The 18,227-nt window shown below is 30.8% G+C and overlaps 2 protein-coding genes and 1 long non-coding RNA gene across 3 annotated transcripts in view; all 3 read right to left on the minus strand.

The window, feature by feature from the left end:
* The window catches only part of LOC114326470 (uncharacterized), a 31,716-nt gene extending 14,422 nt beyond the window's left edge, over positions 1 to 17,294 (minus strand). Inside the window, exons 1-3 of the mRNA XM_028274859.2 lie at positions 17,014 to 17,294; positions 11,947 to 12,305; positions 11,058 to 11,143 (exon numbers count right to left, since the gene is read on the minus strand). Coding sequence (XP_028130660.1) covers positions 11,058 to 11,143; positions 11,947 to 12,305; positions 17,014 to 17,053 — 485 coding nt within the window. The 5' untranslated portion in view covers positions 17,054 to 17,294. The remainder of the gene's footprint in view (positions 1 to 11,057; positions 11,144 to 11,946; positions 12,306 to 17,013) is intronic.
* LOC126882426 (uncharacterized) lies at positions 5,312 to 10,679 on the minus strand. The gene is made up of 3 exons (XR_007697338.1): positions 7,737 to 10,679; positions 6,856 to 7,012; positions 5,312 to 5,620 (listed from the first exon to the last, which is right to left on the minus strand). It is a non-coding gene; the product is annotated as an uncharacterized LOC126882426 (long non-coding RNA).
* LOC114326478 (uncharacterized) overlaps positions 17,014 to 18,227 on the minus strand; it is a 30,990-nt gene continuing 29,776 nt past the window's right edge. The window contains exon 4 of the mRNA XM_050647376.1: positions 17,014 to 17,831. Within this exon, the coding sequence (XP_050503333.1) occupies positions 17,540 to 17,831 (292 nt within the window). The 3' untranslated portion in view covers positions 17,014 to 17,539. The remainder of the gene's footprint in view (positions 17,832 to 18,227) is intronic.

The following is an 18,227-nucleotide window of genomic DNA, read 5'->3' on the forward strand; positions in this document are numbered from 1 at the left end:
AATGTTTTGACTTTTGTTTGAAAATGAATCATGACCAATGAACTGTCAATACGGATGGAATAGGCACGAAGACAATTAATGCAGCCACGATACAAGAGAGAGGTCCTAGAGAGAGACAGACAAGGTGCTGGAAACTTTGACAGGCCGTGTAATTTGAGTTGCCTATATCAACTTAAATCGGGGAAATATAAAAGTAAAATTCTAAATATAAAAGTAACAAAAACATAATCAAGGACTTCTTCACTGTATATAAAATAGTCACTAATTTAGTATTTAAATAGTTTTAAAATTATTTAACTCAAAAATACTTTAGGAAAGTAGGTATTTGTTTTGATAAATACAAATAACAATTCTGAAAAGTATTTAAACTGATTTAAACACCAAGTATGGCACTCTATACTCTATTTACTCTGTACATACAAAAAAGTATTTAAATTTTGAAATATGTATGTACTGCCAATCAGCCCTGAAAGTTAAAATATGAGGTCCATTCAACGAACTGTCAATACTGATTCAATCGGGTCCATTTATATAGGCAACTCAAATTACACGGACTGTCAAATTCTCCAGCACCTTGTCTGTCTCTCTCTAGAACCTCTCTCTTGTATGTTGGTGGCAATCTCGCTTCACTATTTGAATGGGACAGGGCCATTCCATCCGTATTGACAGTTCATTGATCATGACGCATGGGAAAAATTATAGCGGACGAATAATATAATACACTAAGCATCAAAATTAACGCACCACCTTAAAAATGGGAAATATTTGATGTCTCGTATTTCCTACACCTGTTGTCCGATCTTAGTGATTTTTTTAATATGTTATAGCTTTATTCTTCAAGAATATCGATGTAATAATATTGTTGCTAAACAGATAAGTGTCATTGTATACCGGGTGTAATAATGATAGTGTGTTCTTTCCTCAAAGTTTTTAACACCCTGTGGAATATTCTAGCGAATATAAAATATTGAAATTAAAACTCAACTGTAGCCTTAGGCTTTCTTAACATTTTGCTTTTTGATTCATTCGCTTATGTTGGATAATAAAAAAAGCACGTTGGATAATAAAAAAAGTGTACAGTATTTATGGATTCCGTCAAAGGTCGATATGATCAACCAAAAAATAATATGTATTTGGTGATATTTCTAGTTACTTTCTTGGGTGTGAATATGTCTTCTTAGTTTACTCCTCTTCGTTTAAAAACAAAGCTTAATGCATTTCAAATTTATCTTATTGTGTTCATGCTTTAATGAAATTAACGCGATTATTTCATTCATTGGCGATTCTGACCAATAGAAAGCTACAGAAATCTAAATTAGACTGATAATTTTTGATAATTTCCCGTCGTCAAGTATATTACGTCAGATGCCCTTCGTTGCTATGAAAAAATACATTCAGTGACATTAATGACAATTAATGTTTTAAAAATTATAAAAGTGATGACTTTCAACCGTAAAATATTTATAACAACTGTGTGTTTAATTGTACTAATTTGTACTTACATAAATAAATTACAATAAAATTTTGGTTTTGAACAGTTTTATTCATGAAATAATCGCAACAAATTGCACTCGATCTCTAAAATTAATATAGAATTTTAGAGCTCTTGTGCAATTACTACTGATAATTCGTTCAAATAGAATTATTTTGACATAATATTCAAAAGTCAAATCAGTTAACAATGGTATTGAATCGTCGTCATGGAAACCAATTTTATTTTATTGAAAATTCCACACCTGTAATGTTGAACCAATCAAAATACGTTATTTTGACAGATCACCATGGCAACGGAGGTATTTTATCGGAAATTTTTTGCTCGTGGGGTACCCAACAGCGAATTATAGTGAAAATTTTTTGACGTTTACAATAACAGAACATTTTTGACAGACTGGTTTTTATTTGTTTACATAATTTAGTTTTGATTCATTTTAGGTACAAAGCTAACATGTTTTCTATATTCTTCGGACACCTCCTCTCTTCTTAATGGCGAAAATGCAGGACTTTGAATGTTTTCAATTAAGTTTCTATGTCTAATAAAATATATATACTATTTAGACACTAATTTATTTACCTTTTTCCCATTCAGTACTTTCAATTTTGCGTAGTTTAGACGCAAATATTCGTGGACAATTTGGAACAGATTTTCTTTCTTCAAGTTGAAGCCACAATCCTCTATTAATTCAAATAAATAAGCCATGGTACGATGATTGATCTTTACATCAGATAATTTCACGCATATTTTGCATATTGTATGATTTTCAAATCGATTCATTTTTTAAACAAAGAATTTTATTGGTTTTACTGACTGTGCAATATTATTTATTGTAACAAAACGCGAGTTTTTTTTTATGTTTTGAAGTGTTAAAATATAATGATTACAGCCTCTTATGATTGATGCTTGCTGACGCTGGTTATGAATTCTATACCATTAAAACGCGCATAACTCACGTTAAGAAAAACGCCAAAAAATAATTTTCTATCACTTGTAGTTACTCAAAACTTATGTAAAATTGAAGAATATACTATTTTCTATCTTGAAATGGTATTCCCATGCAACTACAATGAGTAGAAATTACGAATTTGAAAGCCTAAATAATTGCTGACAAAGCTATGGCGCGCTATTAATCTGTTCATGCATCTTTGGATTTTCAAATGCAAATTTGGTGTGGAATTTTCTTACCGAATACCACGCGAAGTCAAATTAATATCCGGAAATTTTTTTTTTGATCATGAATATTTTTAGAAAATTTCCCTCGTCTGCGACTCGGGAAATTTTCAAAATATTCATGATCTCAAAAAAATTTCCGGAAATAATTTGACCTCTAGTGGTATTATTAGTGAAAATTCCACACCTGTAATTTTGAACCAATCAAAATACGTTATTTTGACAGATCACCATGGCAACGGAGGTATTTTATCGGAAATTTTTTGCTCGTGGGGTACCCAACAGCGAATTATAGTGGAAATTTTTTGACGTTTACAATAACAGAACATTTTTGACAGACTGGTTTTTATTTGTTTACATAATTTAGTTTTGATTCATTTTCTATCACTTGTAGTTACTCAAAACTTATGTAAAATTGAAGAATATACTATTTTCTATCTTGAAATGGTATTCCCATGCAACTACAATGAGTAGAAATTACGAATTTGAAAGCCTAAATAATTGCTGACAAAGCTATGGCGCGCTATTAATCTGTTCATGCAGCTTTGGATTTTCAAATGCAAATTTGGTGTGGAATTTTCTTACCGAATACCACGCGAAGTCAAATTAATATCCGGAATTTGTTTTTGATCATGAATATTTTTAGAAAATTTCCCTCGTCTGCGACTCGGGAAATTTTCGAAATATTCATGATCTCAAAAAAATTTCCGGAAATAATTTGACCTCTAGTGGTATTACTAGTGAAAATTTGGTTTTGGCAAACTTGTCAAAGAACGTATTGAACAATTCAAGGATCAGCTTGCATCGGTGATACATTTGCAAAAATCCACGAATTGCTCGTTTACATTTAATATTACCAAGCAATAAGTAAAGACATTCTTGTTTTTCCAAATGATTAATTTTGCATACAATCTTGTATCACATACTCTTGTATGGTAGAATTTTCATAAAACATGACAACACTGTTAAAATGCTTAAAGACTTCAATAATATCTAAACAAGTAAGAATAATGGCTATATCATTAAAGATAACTTAGTGTTTTTGTTTTGTCAATCCAATTAGTGCTCAAATTTTTGTTAGAATGTATAAATTTTATTTCTTTTTATTTTATTTTTTTTTTTCGAAAAGACCATTACACACGTGTGGGTCATCAAATGATATGGTTTTATAAATTTTTGTAAACTTTTTTGTAGAATTTGTATAATGAAATTATTTGTACAGGGCGTTGATTAAATTTGATACAATAATTATGTTTGTGAACTATTTTCTACTGGATAATTGCCTAACAATGTTTATTTTCGTTTTTATTTTATTTTTGCAATAGGGGGCTTACATGTTATATAATAGGTATGTCACAGTACCTTAATGTCTACTTTCAGAACTGTAGAGGGTTGAACACCAAATGTACTGACTTTTATAGAAACTCTATGGCTGCCGACTTTGACATTGTGATCGCGATTGAAACATGGTTGCAGGCGGGAATGCATGATGGGGAAATAATAGATCTGGCCACATATAAACTGGTAAGGTGTGATAGGGACTTAGTATTTACAAATAAAAACACCGGAGGCGGAGTATTTTTCGCAGTAAAAAATCAACATAAAATAATGAAAATTATTAGAAATAATACATCGTTTGAAGCGCTTATTATTGAAATGAAAATTGGTCAAAACAAATATAACTTCTGTGCTCTATATATTCCCTCGGGAAGCCCATCACATGTATACGAAGCGGTTTTTGTATTTTTACAGAATAATCTAACACATTTTGATAATACGTATATTTTCGGAGATTTTAATATAAAAGCCATCACGGGCACTGTATATAACTTAGACGTATCCAATAATATTTTAGAAATTTTTCAAGAATTTATGGATTTTAATGGGTATGTATTATATAATAACATTAACAACTTTCAGGACAGAACGTTGGACTTGGTAATATCATCTGAAAATAATTTTAGAAATATTGTAGTAAATAGGGACTTTTTGCCTTTTGTTAATGAAGATATATATATCATCCCTCGCTTGAGATTAACATAAATATAGAAAGAAGCATTACACCAAAGAATACGGAAATTGTAACTAGACTAAATTATAAAAAAGCTGTTTTTTAACCTTTAGTGAACGTCCCTAATAACACAAAACATTCCATGAATGTTCCTAGAATGTACACACAGGACATTGAAAACATTCCTGGAATGTCCCCAAATGCACACGAATGTGCATGGAAAGTCCCAGGAAAGTGCTGTGTCAGCATTTTAAATATTCTTAGAATGTTCTGTTGGAACATTCCATGAATGTCTACGAATGTTCTTTGGACATTCACAGTCTATTTTTTTAGACTGAATGTCTTGTTGGAACATTCCATGAATGTTCTTTGGACATTCACAGTATATTTTTAGACTGAATGTCTTGTTAGAACATTCCATGAATGTCTACGAACGTTCTTTGAACATTCACAGTATATTTTTTAGACATTCACTGAAATATATCGTCAGTAATGTGACAATACCTCCTATATGTTTTTTCATGAGGTTTGCAGGAGACGAAAAACATTTTTTAAGGTCACTTTCTGTTTTCGTATGTATTCTGACTTTTTTGTAGTAAATAGATAGTTGAATTTACTGCAAAACAAGTCAAAAAATATATGAAAACAGGAGGTGGCCGAAACAAGTTTTTAGTCTATCTTACAAATCTCTTGAAAAAAAACAGATAGGAGGTATTGTCACATAACTGACGATATGTGGCCATACCAAATAATACATCCTTGATAAATATAAACATTTTTATTGCAAAAAATCTTTACATACATTTTTTAATGTAATTTACTGACATTCCTAAATATTATAAAAAAATGTGTCACATTTGCTTTGTAAACCTTTCTTTTGCTTTTCGTAGCCACATATTCCGTTTCCTTTCTGGTTTTTTGTAGACCACTTCTCTAAGCTGATTCTAAAAGAAAATAAAAGGTAATTTTTCTATCCTTTACAATTAACAATCAGAAGAAATATTATTTACAGGTAATAATACGCATAAATAATAATAATAAAAAAATAAATATTAAATAATATTTAAATAAATAATAAATAATATTTAATAAATAAAATAATAATAATGAACATTTTGTATTTTGACAACGACATCCGACGTGGAAGTAGAAACCTTAATAAAATTATTTTTTCAAGTAAATTGTGGCTTATTTCCTCATTAGAATAGTTAATTACAAAAAAGCCACAAAGAAATAGATTTTTCACAAACAAATAAGTATTTAGTATTCATTATATTTATTGTTTTTATTATTTACTTTAATGTCCTACTGGTACATTATTTGACAAATAATGACATTTCGAAGTCTGTTAAGTACGATATAACGCCCTTGGGTATTAAATTTAAATAACGACTTAGATACTGTCAAGTTGACAAATATCAACCTAAGTAAAACTATGGTTACCACAATTATGTTACTACTGTTACTGGTAAATGTACTTATTTAAAAACTAATCAATTCAAAATTCATTCAAATTTTTCGCATATAAAGAATAATTTAGTCAGACATTAAACGTTGAAGGCACCACAGGTATTATAATAATAACGCTTTCGGTCAACGTATATCCCTCAGGCCCTTGTTAAAAACACCATTGACCTCAAGCCTTATTATCCTTATAATACCCTTGGTACCTTAATAACTGTAACATAAGATTATACCTTAATTCTTGTTTTCTATTTCTGATGTTTTTATTTATTTACATTGAATATTAATCTGTTTTGTTGTATAATCTACTTCGCAATAATTATGTGATATATTTGACTTAAAATGAATTCAAAAATTTTTTGCAGTTGGGCAACAATGTCAACTTAGATCTCCGATGTAGATAATGAATTACAACAGTATCTATATTGTACTGTATTATTAATTAGGTTATTTATTTATTTATTTATTGAAATATACATCCACCAGGTATAAACCCATAAAGGTGTACATAAGAAAACTACATACATTGACTGAACACTTGATGACAAAATATAAAATAAAATAAAGAATAACCAAAAATGTTTCTGTTGTTAATACACATACACAATAATAAACAAAGACCTTAATAAAGAAAAATAACATGGCATCAATTCGATAAGCTATTGCGTATTTCGCGTTTAAAGATGTTAAAACCAAGAAAAAAAAATGCATATACCTGTGTGACATAAGCTATTGGAACAGCACAGTCTCTTAAACGAACAGATGAAAGTGAAGTTCTGTCAATATCTTTTCTAAAAAGTGTTTTGAACATACTCCTCTATTAACAAATCTGATCTATACTTCATGTCTTCTTCGCAGGATCTTCTGGAAAGCTAAAAATACAAAATATATGCATTACTAAGCATTATTAACAAATTTTAGTTTTAAATAAAAAATATGATTAATGGACTCACAAAATATTATAAAACAGCTTAGAAATTGTTTATTAGTATAGTCGGTTCCCCAAACTCTGACACAACTGGCTAGTGATTTTAGTAGGTAATTTTTTTTGTTTTTGGCCAATTTTGCCAAAATTACAGTAATTATTAACTATTTAGTTATTATTTTTTTTTGCCAATTTTACCAAATTGGCAAAATTATTTACTAAAATCACTAGCCAGTTGTGTCTGAGACTCAGTAGTACTGAGACTGAGTTTAGCAAATCGACTATAATATTCTGTGTATTCATTAGTTGGTACTGCATATTATAGTGTGTGGTCTACCATCCTATTTATAAAGGCATACATTAGCAAAAACGCAAAAAGAATTACTTTAGTTTTACAAATCCTATTGTTATTATCTCTATTTACTATTTTAGTTAGGAATAAGCGAAGTTTGTGGCTTATTCACAATTATTATTAAAATAATAAATGGATATGACCAATTATTAACTTATAAAATAAAATAATAATTCTTCTGATTTATGCCTTTTATTCACTTTGTTATATCTAGGTTACTTAAAAGATTTTTTATGAATAGTATTATTAGGGTATTAATAGTATTAATTTATTTTCTGAAATACAGGGCATGCCTTCGTTTACATATTTGCATACTAACCTTTTAATAGGGCTTTTCATTCACAGTCATTTGTTTGGAGCTTCTGTCATAATTGAAACGTTATTCCTGCAGATTTTTTTATCTACATTTGTTTCTGCTACTCCAACTGCGTTAAAAACAGGACACCATTTTATTCACTATGTTAATAATACTATTAAAGCTATTATAAAAGTATCCGAATTAAAAAAATATTCTTAAAAAGCACAACTAATACAAACGACTATCCACCCACGGCAAAGCAAGGTAGCCAAGATGAAGATGCCAAGATGGCCGAAGCGAGGTCGTTGGTTGGTCGTTTTTAGTCACGTGATGCCCTCTCAAGCGCCATGCACAAAAATATATGCACGGCGAATTTGAAAATGAACGCAAAAGAAATAAATATAAATGCCTCTCTTGGGTTTTGCATAAGTTATAAGTATTTCTTTTATTAACAAAATCGCATTCCAAATTGAATATTCGCGAACAATAATTTTTATTACATTTGTATGTTTATAATATTGTATTAATTGAACTTGGGAAACTCTTTAAATTTGACATATTATTGCACTGTAGGCCTAAAGTGTCACTTAGTTTGTCTGGTATGTTATAAGTAATGTTGTATCTATTACACGTATTTATTATTTCGCAACTTAAAATATAGGAACATTGGTAGTATGTTCACAGAATGTCTTATGGTAACATTCCAGGAATAATTTAAACAGATGTTCACCGAATGTTCCCTAAATGTCCAGGACATTCAAATATTGATAGAACTTTGGTAGTACATTCCTGGAATGTTGTGTGTTGTTAGGGGTGTTAGGGACATGAATTGGGATGTGGTATTAGAAGAAAAATTTGATGTAGACAAGGCTGTACTAAATTTTTATGATAAGCTGGAATAGGGTTGTTGACGAGTGCGTTCCAAAAAATGTTTTTCATAAAAATACGAAATTAAGACCGGTTTGGTTTACACCTGACATAAATAGGGCGCTAAAAGAAAAAGACAGATACAGAAAATTAAAAAATATATCTGATCATTACAAAAATAAATATATAGAATGTAGAAAAGAGGTAAGTAAATTAATTAAGACGAAAAAAAAGAATATATAAATAAAATAGAAAATGAGATAAGTGTTGATGTAAATAATTTTTGGAATTATATTAGAAATAATAAAAAGACGTCTAACAGTGATAAATATTATTACAACGGACAAGATATACCGGAAGAACGGACTGCCGAAAGTTTTGCAACATTTTTTGCATCAGTATACGCAGAGGAGAAACCTTCTTATAATTTAAATTTTAATAGAGATATAGATATAACAAATGATACTTTTATTTTAGACTCAGTTGATGAGACTGATTTCAATAATGCGATAAATAAATTAAAACCTAAGAAATCTGCGGGAACTGACAGAATACCTGCTTTTATGCTCAAAGCGTGTGGTGAGTGGGTGCGACAGCCCTTACTACATATTTACAACCTTATATTATCAACTAATGTATTTCCTTCAATGTGGAAAACGGGACTTGTCTCACCCATATTTAAATCCGGGAATAAAATGAACGTTGAAAATTATAGGCCTATATCAATTATGTGCTCTCCAGCTAAATTGTTGGAACAAATAATTTATTGTAAACTGTATCGTTATGTTGAAAATTTTATAGTACCACATCAACACGGCTTTGTTGCCAACAAATCAAGTAATACCAATCTATTCCTTTTTACTAAAAATGCATTAGAAACTATTGAACGTAAATCTCAACTTGATGTAATATACACGGATTTCAAAAAAGCTTTTGATAAAGTGGATCATGATATTATGTTAAAAAAACTAAGCAGATACGGACTATCAATAAACTTTCTTACATTAATAAAAAATTACTTAGAAAATAGAGGCATAGTAGTTAAACACAATGGGAATACATCTGGAAAATATGAAATGAATTCGGGGGTTCCGCAAGGATCCAACCTAGGGCCACTACTGTTTCTACTCTTTATAAATGATTTACCTAAGGTATTTAAATATTCTATGTATCAAATGTTTGCAGATGATCTGAAATTGTACAGGCGGGTTGAAACAGTTAGAGATTGTGTCATGTTACAGAAAGACATAAACAAGGTGTATGAATGGAGTTGTCAAAATAAATTGCATTTTAATATAAATAAATGTTCTGTATTGTCAATAACGCGTTTAAAAAGTCCGTGCTTATTCGATTACCTAATGAATGAACAAAGTCTACAGCGGGACTCAGAAAAAACAGATTTAGGGATAACGTACGATAGTATGTTATCATTTAGTAACCACATTAAAAATATCGCAAAATCTGCAAATAGAACATTGGGTTATATAATAAGACAGTCAAATAACTTTACTAACATAAATACGCTCAAAATATTATATTATTCTCTAGTAAGGAGCAAATTAGAATTTGGGTTACAAGTGTGGTACACAGAGTATCAAACTAATTTAGAGCGGTTAGAAAAAATACAAAATAAATTTTTTAGGTCCCTTTATTTAAGAAAATTCCGTAGGTATCCTGATTATCATACTGTTAGAACATCCAGCTTAAGAAAAGAATTTAAAATTTTATCGCTAGAGAATAGGAGGCAAATCTCTGTATTGACTTTTTTATACAAGATCATTAATAATAAAATTAATTCTACCGAATTGCTTGAATTGGTTAAATTTAACGTACCAGCCAGAACAATGCGCTCTAGCCGTATGTTTCACATACCTCAAGTTTTTTCGACCAATAGATCACCTCTTGTAACCATGTTCCGGTTGGCAAACCACTTTAATGAATTATTCAATTTAAATTGGGCTGATTCTCCTGCTAAGTTTCGATTGAAAATAGTAACTGGAGTTATTAATTTGTCCATCTAATAAATTTACAGCTTTCACTACCGTTGATGATGTTCATACTCTACAGTTCTTCATAATCGCTATATATTTGTTATTTTTTTTTTATTGATGTTTACTTTTCTTTAATTAATTACTGATGAATGTATACTCTGTACTTTGAAACTATGTATATAAGTAATATCTATTCATGTAAAAAAACTAATAGTTTGAATAATAAATAAATAAATAAATAAATAAATGTTGTATTTACTCGTAAATAAAATTGATATAACTCTATTTGTTGTGACTTTTTTTAAACGTACGGCCGTAGAAAAACTATTGTTCCTAACTCACGCGGAAAGTGTCTTTCCCGCACTCAACTGCTTGCCCGAACTGCGCTATCGCGTCGTTCGGGTCAACGGCAGTCGCGTGTGGGAAAGTATCACTTTTCTGACTAGTTAGAAAAATAACTATGTCAGTAAAGATTGAAACTTACTCTAAGGATGCTGTATCCTTCATAGGGCGTTCTTGATCTTCAGTAGAGGCTAAACTTTCTAGGATTTCTGCTGCATTTACTTTAGCCTACAATTTAATAATTGGATAAATGTATCAGGAACATAAAGTTTATGGAATATCATATCAAGTTGGCATAGACGATATCGAATCATCTTTTTTCCCAAAAAGTTACTCATAGCAGTCTCCACTCTTTTTCCTGGTGAGATTAATTTACAGGATTATGACTGTACTGTTCAAAAACCAACAGAAGGTTTCAGGTGCCACTAGTGGGATCAGTATTAATTAGGTATCAGTTAAAAGGTTAAGAATACTGCATTTTTGGAATTGGAGTTAATTCCAGAATTAGACTTATTCTTTCTTGATGATATAAATTCTCATGTTGTGAATAACAGATCAATTTGGTTTCAGTAAGATTGATCACATCCTCATTATCTTTGAGGCGTTCGTGGGTTTCTCAACGATACATTTCCAAATCGTTGGATCAGAAGAAAAGGAGCTATCGAATGGCCAGCAAAATCCTCCGATTTGGCACCTATAGATGATTTTTAGGGAGTTATTTAAAAAGCAAAGCATTTTAGAATGGATTCCTGTTGCCAAAGACAAGGTCTTTCTCATGCTTTCTGTTTATACGGCATGCAATATTGATTACAAAATAAAAATGTTTTTCCTAATTTCTGCATATTAATGGCATTAACAGATTATACATATATGTTGTATAAACAATAAAAAACTGTAACAAAAGATTGTAAAATATACAAGTGGTACTCGTATATTTTAACAGTAATTTTAATATTTAATAACACAGTAACTGTAGATATATTTATGTTACCATATATTACACGTGAACTGTATATATAAATTTTACTTACATCTGCCATCAACTCATCCATATTCAAACGGAGGTCATCAAAATACTTCGGAAATAAATATGCAAATAGATAATCTAGTTTTGTGGGCTTCACACCACATCTTTGAACATAAAAAGTTGACATGCTCTTAATTGCCTGCAGTTTAAGAGGTTGGTATTGATTCCCTAATTTTTCAGCTGTCCTTTCATAGCCTTTATCTTTGAATATTTCCGAACACTGGATCCATTTCGCATTCATTGTACCTTTAATATTGTCTATAGATTCATAATATTTATGTAATTGAAATTTGCTGGCACATTGAAGTAGTAGTTTTCTTTCATCGTCACTTAAATCCTGTTTTTTTTTGTTTCGACGTTTTTCTAAAACAAAATTTATAAAAGAAATCAATTCAGGTAATAATTGGACGAGGATGTATTAAAAATTCTTAACCTACTATAGAAACAACCAACACTTCCATCATCTCTTCGTTAAAAGAAAATAGACTCTGCTATCATAACGATTGTTGAAATTAATACCTAGGTACCATTGCACTTATATCATGGACAGAACACTTCACAAACAAAGAGGTTCTGAGAAAGATAAATAAAGAAATGAAAGTCTTCAATACAATCAAAACCAGAAAATTGGAATATCTCGGACATATTACATGTGGAGAGAGATACAACTTGCTCCAACTCATTATGCAGGAAAAGATTCAGGGAAAAAGAAGCATAGGGAGACGCAGAATATCGTGGCTTCGCAACCTGAGAGAATGGTACGGATGTACATCAAATGAACTTTTCGGATCAGCTCTCTAAATTCCGAATAGCTATGATGATTACCGACCTCCGTCAGATCCGACAGATGGGGTGTACTACACCCCAACAAGGCTGAAGTGCCTAAAAGATAAGGCAATTTTGCATGTAGTGACCACAGCGGCTAGATAGCTTTATTTATTTATTGATGGGATATCACCCAATTAAATATAATATACATAAAATATTACAATAATTATTATCTAGTGATACATTAAACATAATTATAGTGAATATGACAAAAATTGGCGATGCAGCCATATAGAAAAAACAAATATTAAATAAGATTAAAATAAGATAAAGCACATAACAATATAAATCACCCAAATTACAAACATTTTTTACACATTGTCTACAATTATGTTCGGAAGCGCACAGCAACAAATCGAAGTCTATTCTATTTCCATTTAGAATGATTCTACTCAGTGGAGAATGTCTACCAAAGTTGCAGCGATGAAATTTAATTGCAAAATTTTGAGATGATCTAGTGACTCTAGAGGGAACATTAAAATCAATCACCACTGCTTCCGACACAGTTCACCTCTGCTTTTTGCAGATGATCTAAAGTTCTATACAATTATCAACAATACAGAAGACTGTATTAATCTTCAACATGATCTTGATCGGTTGAGTGAGTGGTGTATGTTGAATGCCATGGCCCTGAATGAATCTAAGTGTCATGCTATTTCTTTTGGACGATCGAGAGACCCAATAGAATATAATTATAATATACAGAATATTCCTGTTGACTGGGTTACTGAAATTCGTGATTTGGGAATTAATTTAGACTGTAAACTTTTATTTGAATCACATTATACATCAAAAATTTCCAAATCTTTACAAATGCTTGGTTTTATAAAAAGATGCACTAGAGACTTTCAGAATATTGATGCAATTAAATTACTATATTGTTCTTTAGTTAGACCTCATCTAGAGTATTGTTCTTGTGTTTGGTCTCCATCTTACAATATTTACATAACAAAAATCGAGACAGTCCAACACAAGTTCTTAAGGTACATAGCATATAAACTGGGTATACCTTTTGAGTTAAATCAGTTAAATTATTATCAAATTGAAACCCAATTGGGTATTCTCTCATTGCGTGACCGACGAGTAATTAAGGATGCAAGGATGCTCTATGGCATAATTAATTCAACAGTTTTGTGTCCTCAGCTACTTGAGCAGGTTGGTCTCCATGTACCTCTCCGCAGAACTCGATTAAATCAAACATTCTATGTTCCTATCCATAAAACCAACTATGCATATAACAACTTTTTATCTCGAGCACTAAGATGGGCAAACACTCAACCTGATCTAGATTTCTTTGCACCGAAGTCTGAATTCATCTCTGGCCTCAGACGTTTGTTTGTTTGAGTAGTTGTTGGATATTCATTATTGTGATATATGAATCTGATTTATGTGTTTAAGTTTGTGATATTTATATTTTATTGTATTATTGTTTTATTATTACTATTTTACTGTAGTTTTATTATTATTGACACATGTATTATGTATATTGGACTTATAAACTTGTAATCTTATTGGGCAGTGTCCCGTTGAAAATAAATAAATAAATAAATAAATTAGAGACAGTAGATCATTGCAATTTATTTAATTTAGAATTCAATAGTTTATGTAGAAACAAAACATCAGCATAAACCTGTCTAGAAGAGTCTAGTGCTTAGGAAGGTTTAATGTATTTCTAATTTCTGAGTAGGAATGGTCCCTTAAAGGTTTGTGTAATTTAAAACAAATACCTATATATTTATATTTAGTTGTGGAGTTTATTTTGCAGATTAAGGAAAAATAAATGTGTGTATATGTGTGGTTAGGATATTCAGTCAGACTTGTGGTTGATTTGCATAATCATATTTTTGATGTTGATTCTTGCTACCTTGCTTGCTTTAAAAATTCATATATTTTAACATACCTCCTATGGGATTAATAAAATTTGATACATGATGGTTGCATCTTAGATTTTGGACCATAAAAATTACTATGCAAAACTTTTTTGAAGTATCTTTTTTTCGTAAAATTAATATTAAAAATGCTTCCCATACGTGGCCAACTAAAGTACACACTGTATATTACATGCACATTATACATTTTAAGTTTTGTTTAAGAATAATATTTGTTTTAAGGTCTTTCGCCAATATTGTTAAAATTAAATTGTTAATATAAAAACATGTAGCAAGCAAGAGACTATAGTATGTATTAATAATTACCCCAGGAAGCAAATAATTTAAAAATCGAACAATTATTGGCTGCTGAAATGCTAAACGCATTTAAGTACATCATATAAATTCATATCTGTAATTAATAATTTACGTGTATACACTCTGTCCTGTCAATAAAACGAAATTAGGTTAGGATAACCTCTGGTTAAGAGCTTAACCATCACTCCAAGCTCTGGTTAAAAATTCTGTCGGTTAACCACAACTTCGCCGTTGACCTGATATTGTGAAACACATATTTCGGGGTAACTTCTGGTTATCTTTTAACCACAAGTTAACTTCGACTTGTGAAACCGGCCGTTAGTGGGTGACCAAACAACTAAGCAATACTCAAGAACAAATCTAACTAGGGAAATATAAATCAGTCTGATGGAATTAATGTTATGCAAACATCTAGAAGTTCTGATAACGAAGCCTAACATTTTAAATGCCTGGTTATTCACATAATCAAAATGAGCACAAAAATTTAGTTTGGAATCTAATTGAACACCTAGATCTCTCACAGTTGATTTTGTTCTTCATCTAGTTTGTAATTATAAAAGAGGCTGTTAATTCTTCCACAGAAACTAATAACGTGACATTTTCCAATTTATTCTTATCCTTTCTATTGTATATTCATATATGCGATGACACATAGTTTTTAGTCGTTTGTTTAGTTTCAGTAAGTACATTTGGATTGAAAGTGGTCACACCCCACGAGTCGGATTTTGTAGCTGCAGAATTGTCTTTATTTTGTTTTACTCCAGAATAAGTAAGTATAGGTAAGTAAATAATACTTATTACAGATTTTAACATATTTTTGTATTAGTCTAAGCTAAAATGTAGACACTGACGAATGTATTGGCAAGAGTGATTCGGAAGTAAGTGAAGAAATAGACAATGTTAGTGTAAATAGTGACTAGCCTGACCAGCTTCAAGATTTTGACGTTCTAAATATCACAGACAACTAAACGTAAAGATATTTTTTGAGATTCTTTAACTCTTTCAATTGCTGTGGTTTGTCACACCCCACCTGTTTGTTAGTGGCAAAAAAGTTCACCTTTCGGATCCCGGGTTAAACATTCTCAAGCATCTGTATTGTAGTCCATCTAATATTTTTAAATTCCTAGTTCTAGCTGATCCTGTATATACAGTAGAATCCGCTTATTGGAACAGCCTTCGTGCCAAGCAAAAAAAGTATGTGTGTGTACTTTGTACACACGTAAGAAGATATTCTTCTATTATATAGGTAATTTAAACGAAGTAAATATACTTAACAGGTTATTTGTATTTTATTTAAAAATTAAACCAACTTTCTTATCTACCACTTCCAAAAAATTTTTATTAAAATAACGAAAAATAAAAAAAACTATGAATCGTCTAGGATTAGAACCCACGACCTTCCGTTTTCTGTCCCACCGCTCTGCCAACTACGCCATCGAGCCACTTGAATTGACACGTAAGTTTCAGATATAATTACACAACACGGCGACAAACTGTAAACATGTTATGCCTACATATTTTATTATTTTACTACAGGGAAACACAAATCCAAAAACACAAGAATTATAATAAATAATACATTTCCTAAAGCCACTAATATATTCTTTTAATGACTTATTTGCACGGTTACAGATACATACATTGTCATACATACCTATATTGAAAGATTAGCAATGAACTACATACTGTCAGTGTGCGCAGGCGCGTGGTTGATGTACAATTTTACCCTCAATCGATTCGTCGCTAAAGAAGAATATCTTCAAAAATATTCCTATAATCAGGATATTCCAATAACTGATCATTGGTGGCCGGTAGAAACGCTTTGGGAGCTCAAATGTCTATTCCTATAACCTGTATTCTAATAAGCGGGTTCGACTGTACAACATTGGTAGTCCACAGCTGACCAATATTGGACAGTGTTTTTTGTAGTAAAAAAGTTTAAAATATAACAGGGATATACCTAACACTTAACACCTAATCCTAATAGTTTTTTACTCTTAAAATGGATCTAACAAATACCTACATTCTAAATGGTAAAAGATAAAAACAGTAAATACCTCGTTTGTTTTCTTCACTGTCCTTTCCTTCTAACTCCATTGTTCTTGTTGAATAATAGTTTTGGGCTTAGGCACATAAAATTAGTTTATGGATTACAAAAATAAGAAATTTTTTGTAAAAAATCTGTCTTTTAAAGAATGTAAACACTTTTAAATCATTTATCATAATTTGAAATGTCAATGTCAAGCAAGTCGCAAGTCTTACGCCAAATGTAGGCAACTACATTTCGTCATTTCATATGTGTTTATGAGTCTACATACCGTTGTACGTCAGAGATCTAAGTTGACATTGTTGCCAAACTACAAAAAAATTCCTGAATTCATTTTAAATCAAATACATCACAATAATTGCAGAAGTGGATTATACAACAAAACTCTTCCCAACAAGGATTTTATTCTATAACACAGAATATTACATGAGAATCCATCACATATTACTAAAAATTATTTACTACAGTAGAAAAACATTATAAATAAAATACTGAAGTTTCATCTAAAGCTAGTCTTTGTTTTCAACAATTTGAAACTATACTCCAAATTTCATTTCTTCTAAGTTCTTAGCATGAAGGTCGTTTAAACGTGAAATTTCTAAATTTTTGAGCTCAAGCTGATGATCTTTTTCCTTTATCTTATTTTCTATATCCAGAAGTTTGGCTTTAAGTGCATTTATATAATCCTTTAAAGAATTATTGTTATTTATTAAAGGCTCTAATGTAGCTTCATCTTCGTGGACTTTGGTCATCTTATTTGCTGGTCCTTCGGCTTTATTGGAATGAGATCTCTTTAAATTCATTTGAGGTTTTAGCTTGTTTGAATATCTATAAAATAAATAAAGACATAGATACACTTTGTAAAATCCAAAAATGAGAAAATAGTTATATGATAAAAAATTAGGCTAGGAAAAAAAATTGCAAAACAGAATTTTAATCCGTCCTGGTTCCGAGGCAGGGTCGGTTTTGTGCGCCAAAAATATGTGTTCCTCCAGACAGGGGGCTAACCTAACCTGGAGGTCCCTCCTCCTTTATCCGGTCTTGGGACCGGCAACATGACACTGAGCTGGCCAATCCACCCAACATCATGCAGGCAGAGTTGAGGCAAACTGAAATACGGGCGGCCAGAAACTCATTAATTGTCTCAATATTGTTTAACAAAATCTTAGACCGAGCAGAGATACCACAAGATTGGCACACCAGTATCACAATACCGATTTTTAA

The sequence above is a fragment of the Diabrotica virgifera genome, chromosome 3 (genome assembly GCF_917563875.1).
Source record: "Diabrotica virgifera virgifera chromosome 3, PGI_DIABVI_V3a".
Lineage (NCBI taxonomy): Eukaryota > Metazoa > Arthropoda > Insecta > Coleoptera > Chrysomelidae > Diabrotica > Diabrotica virgifera.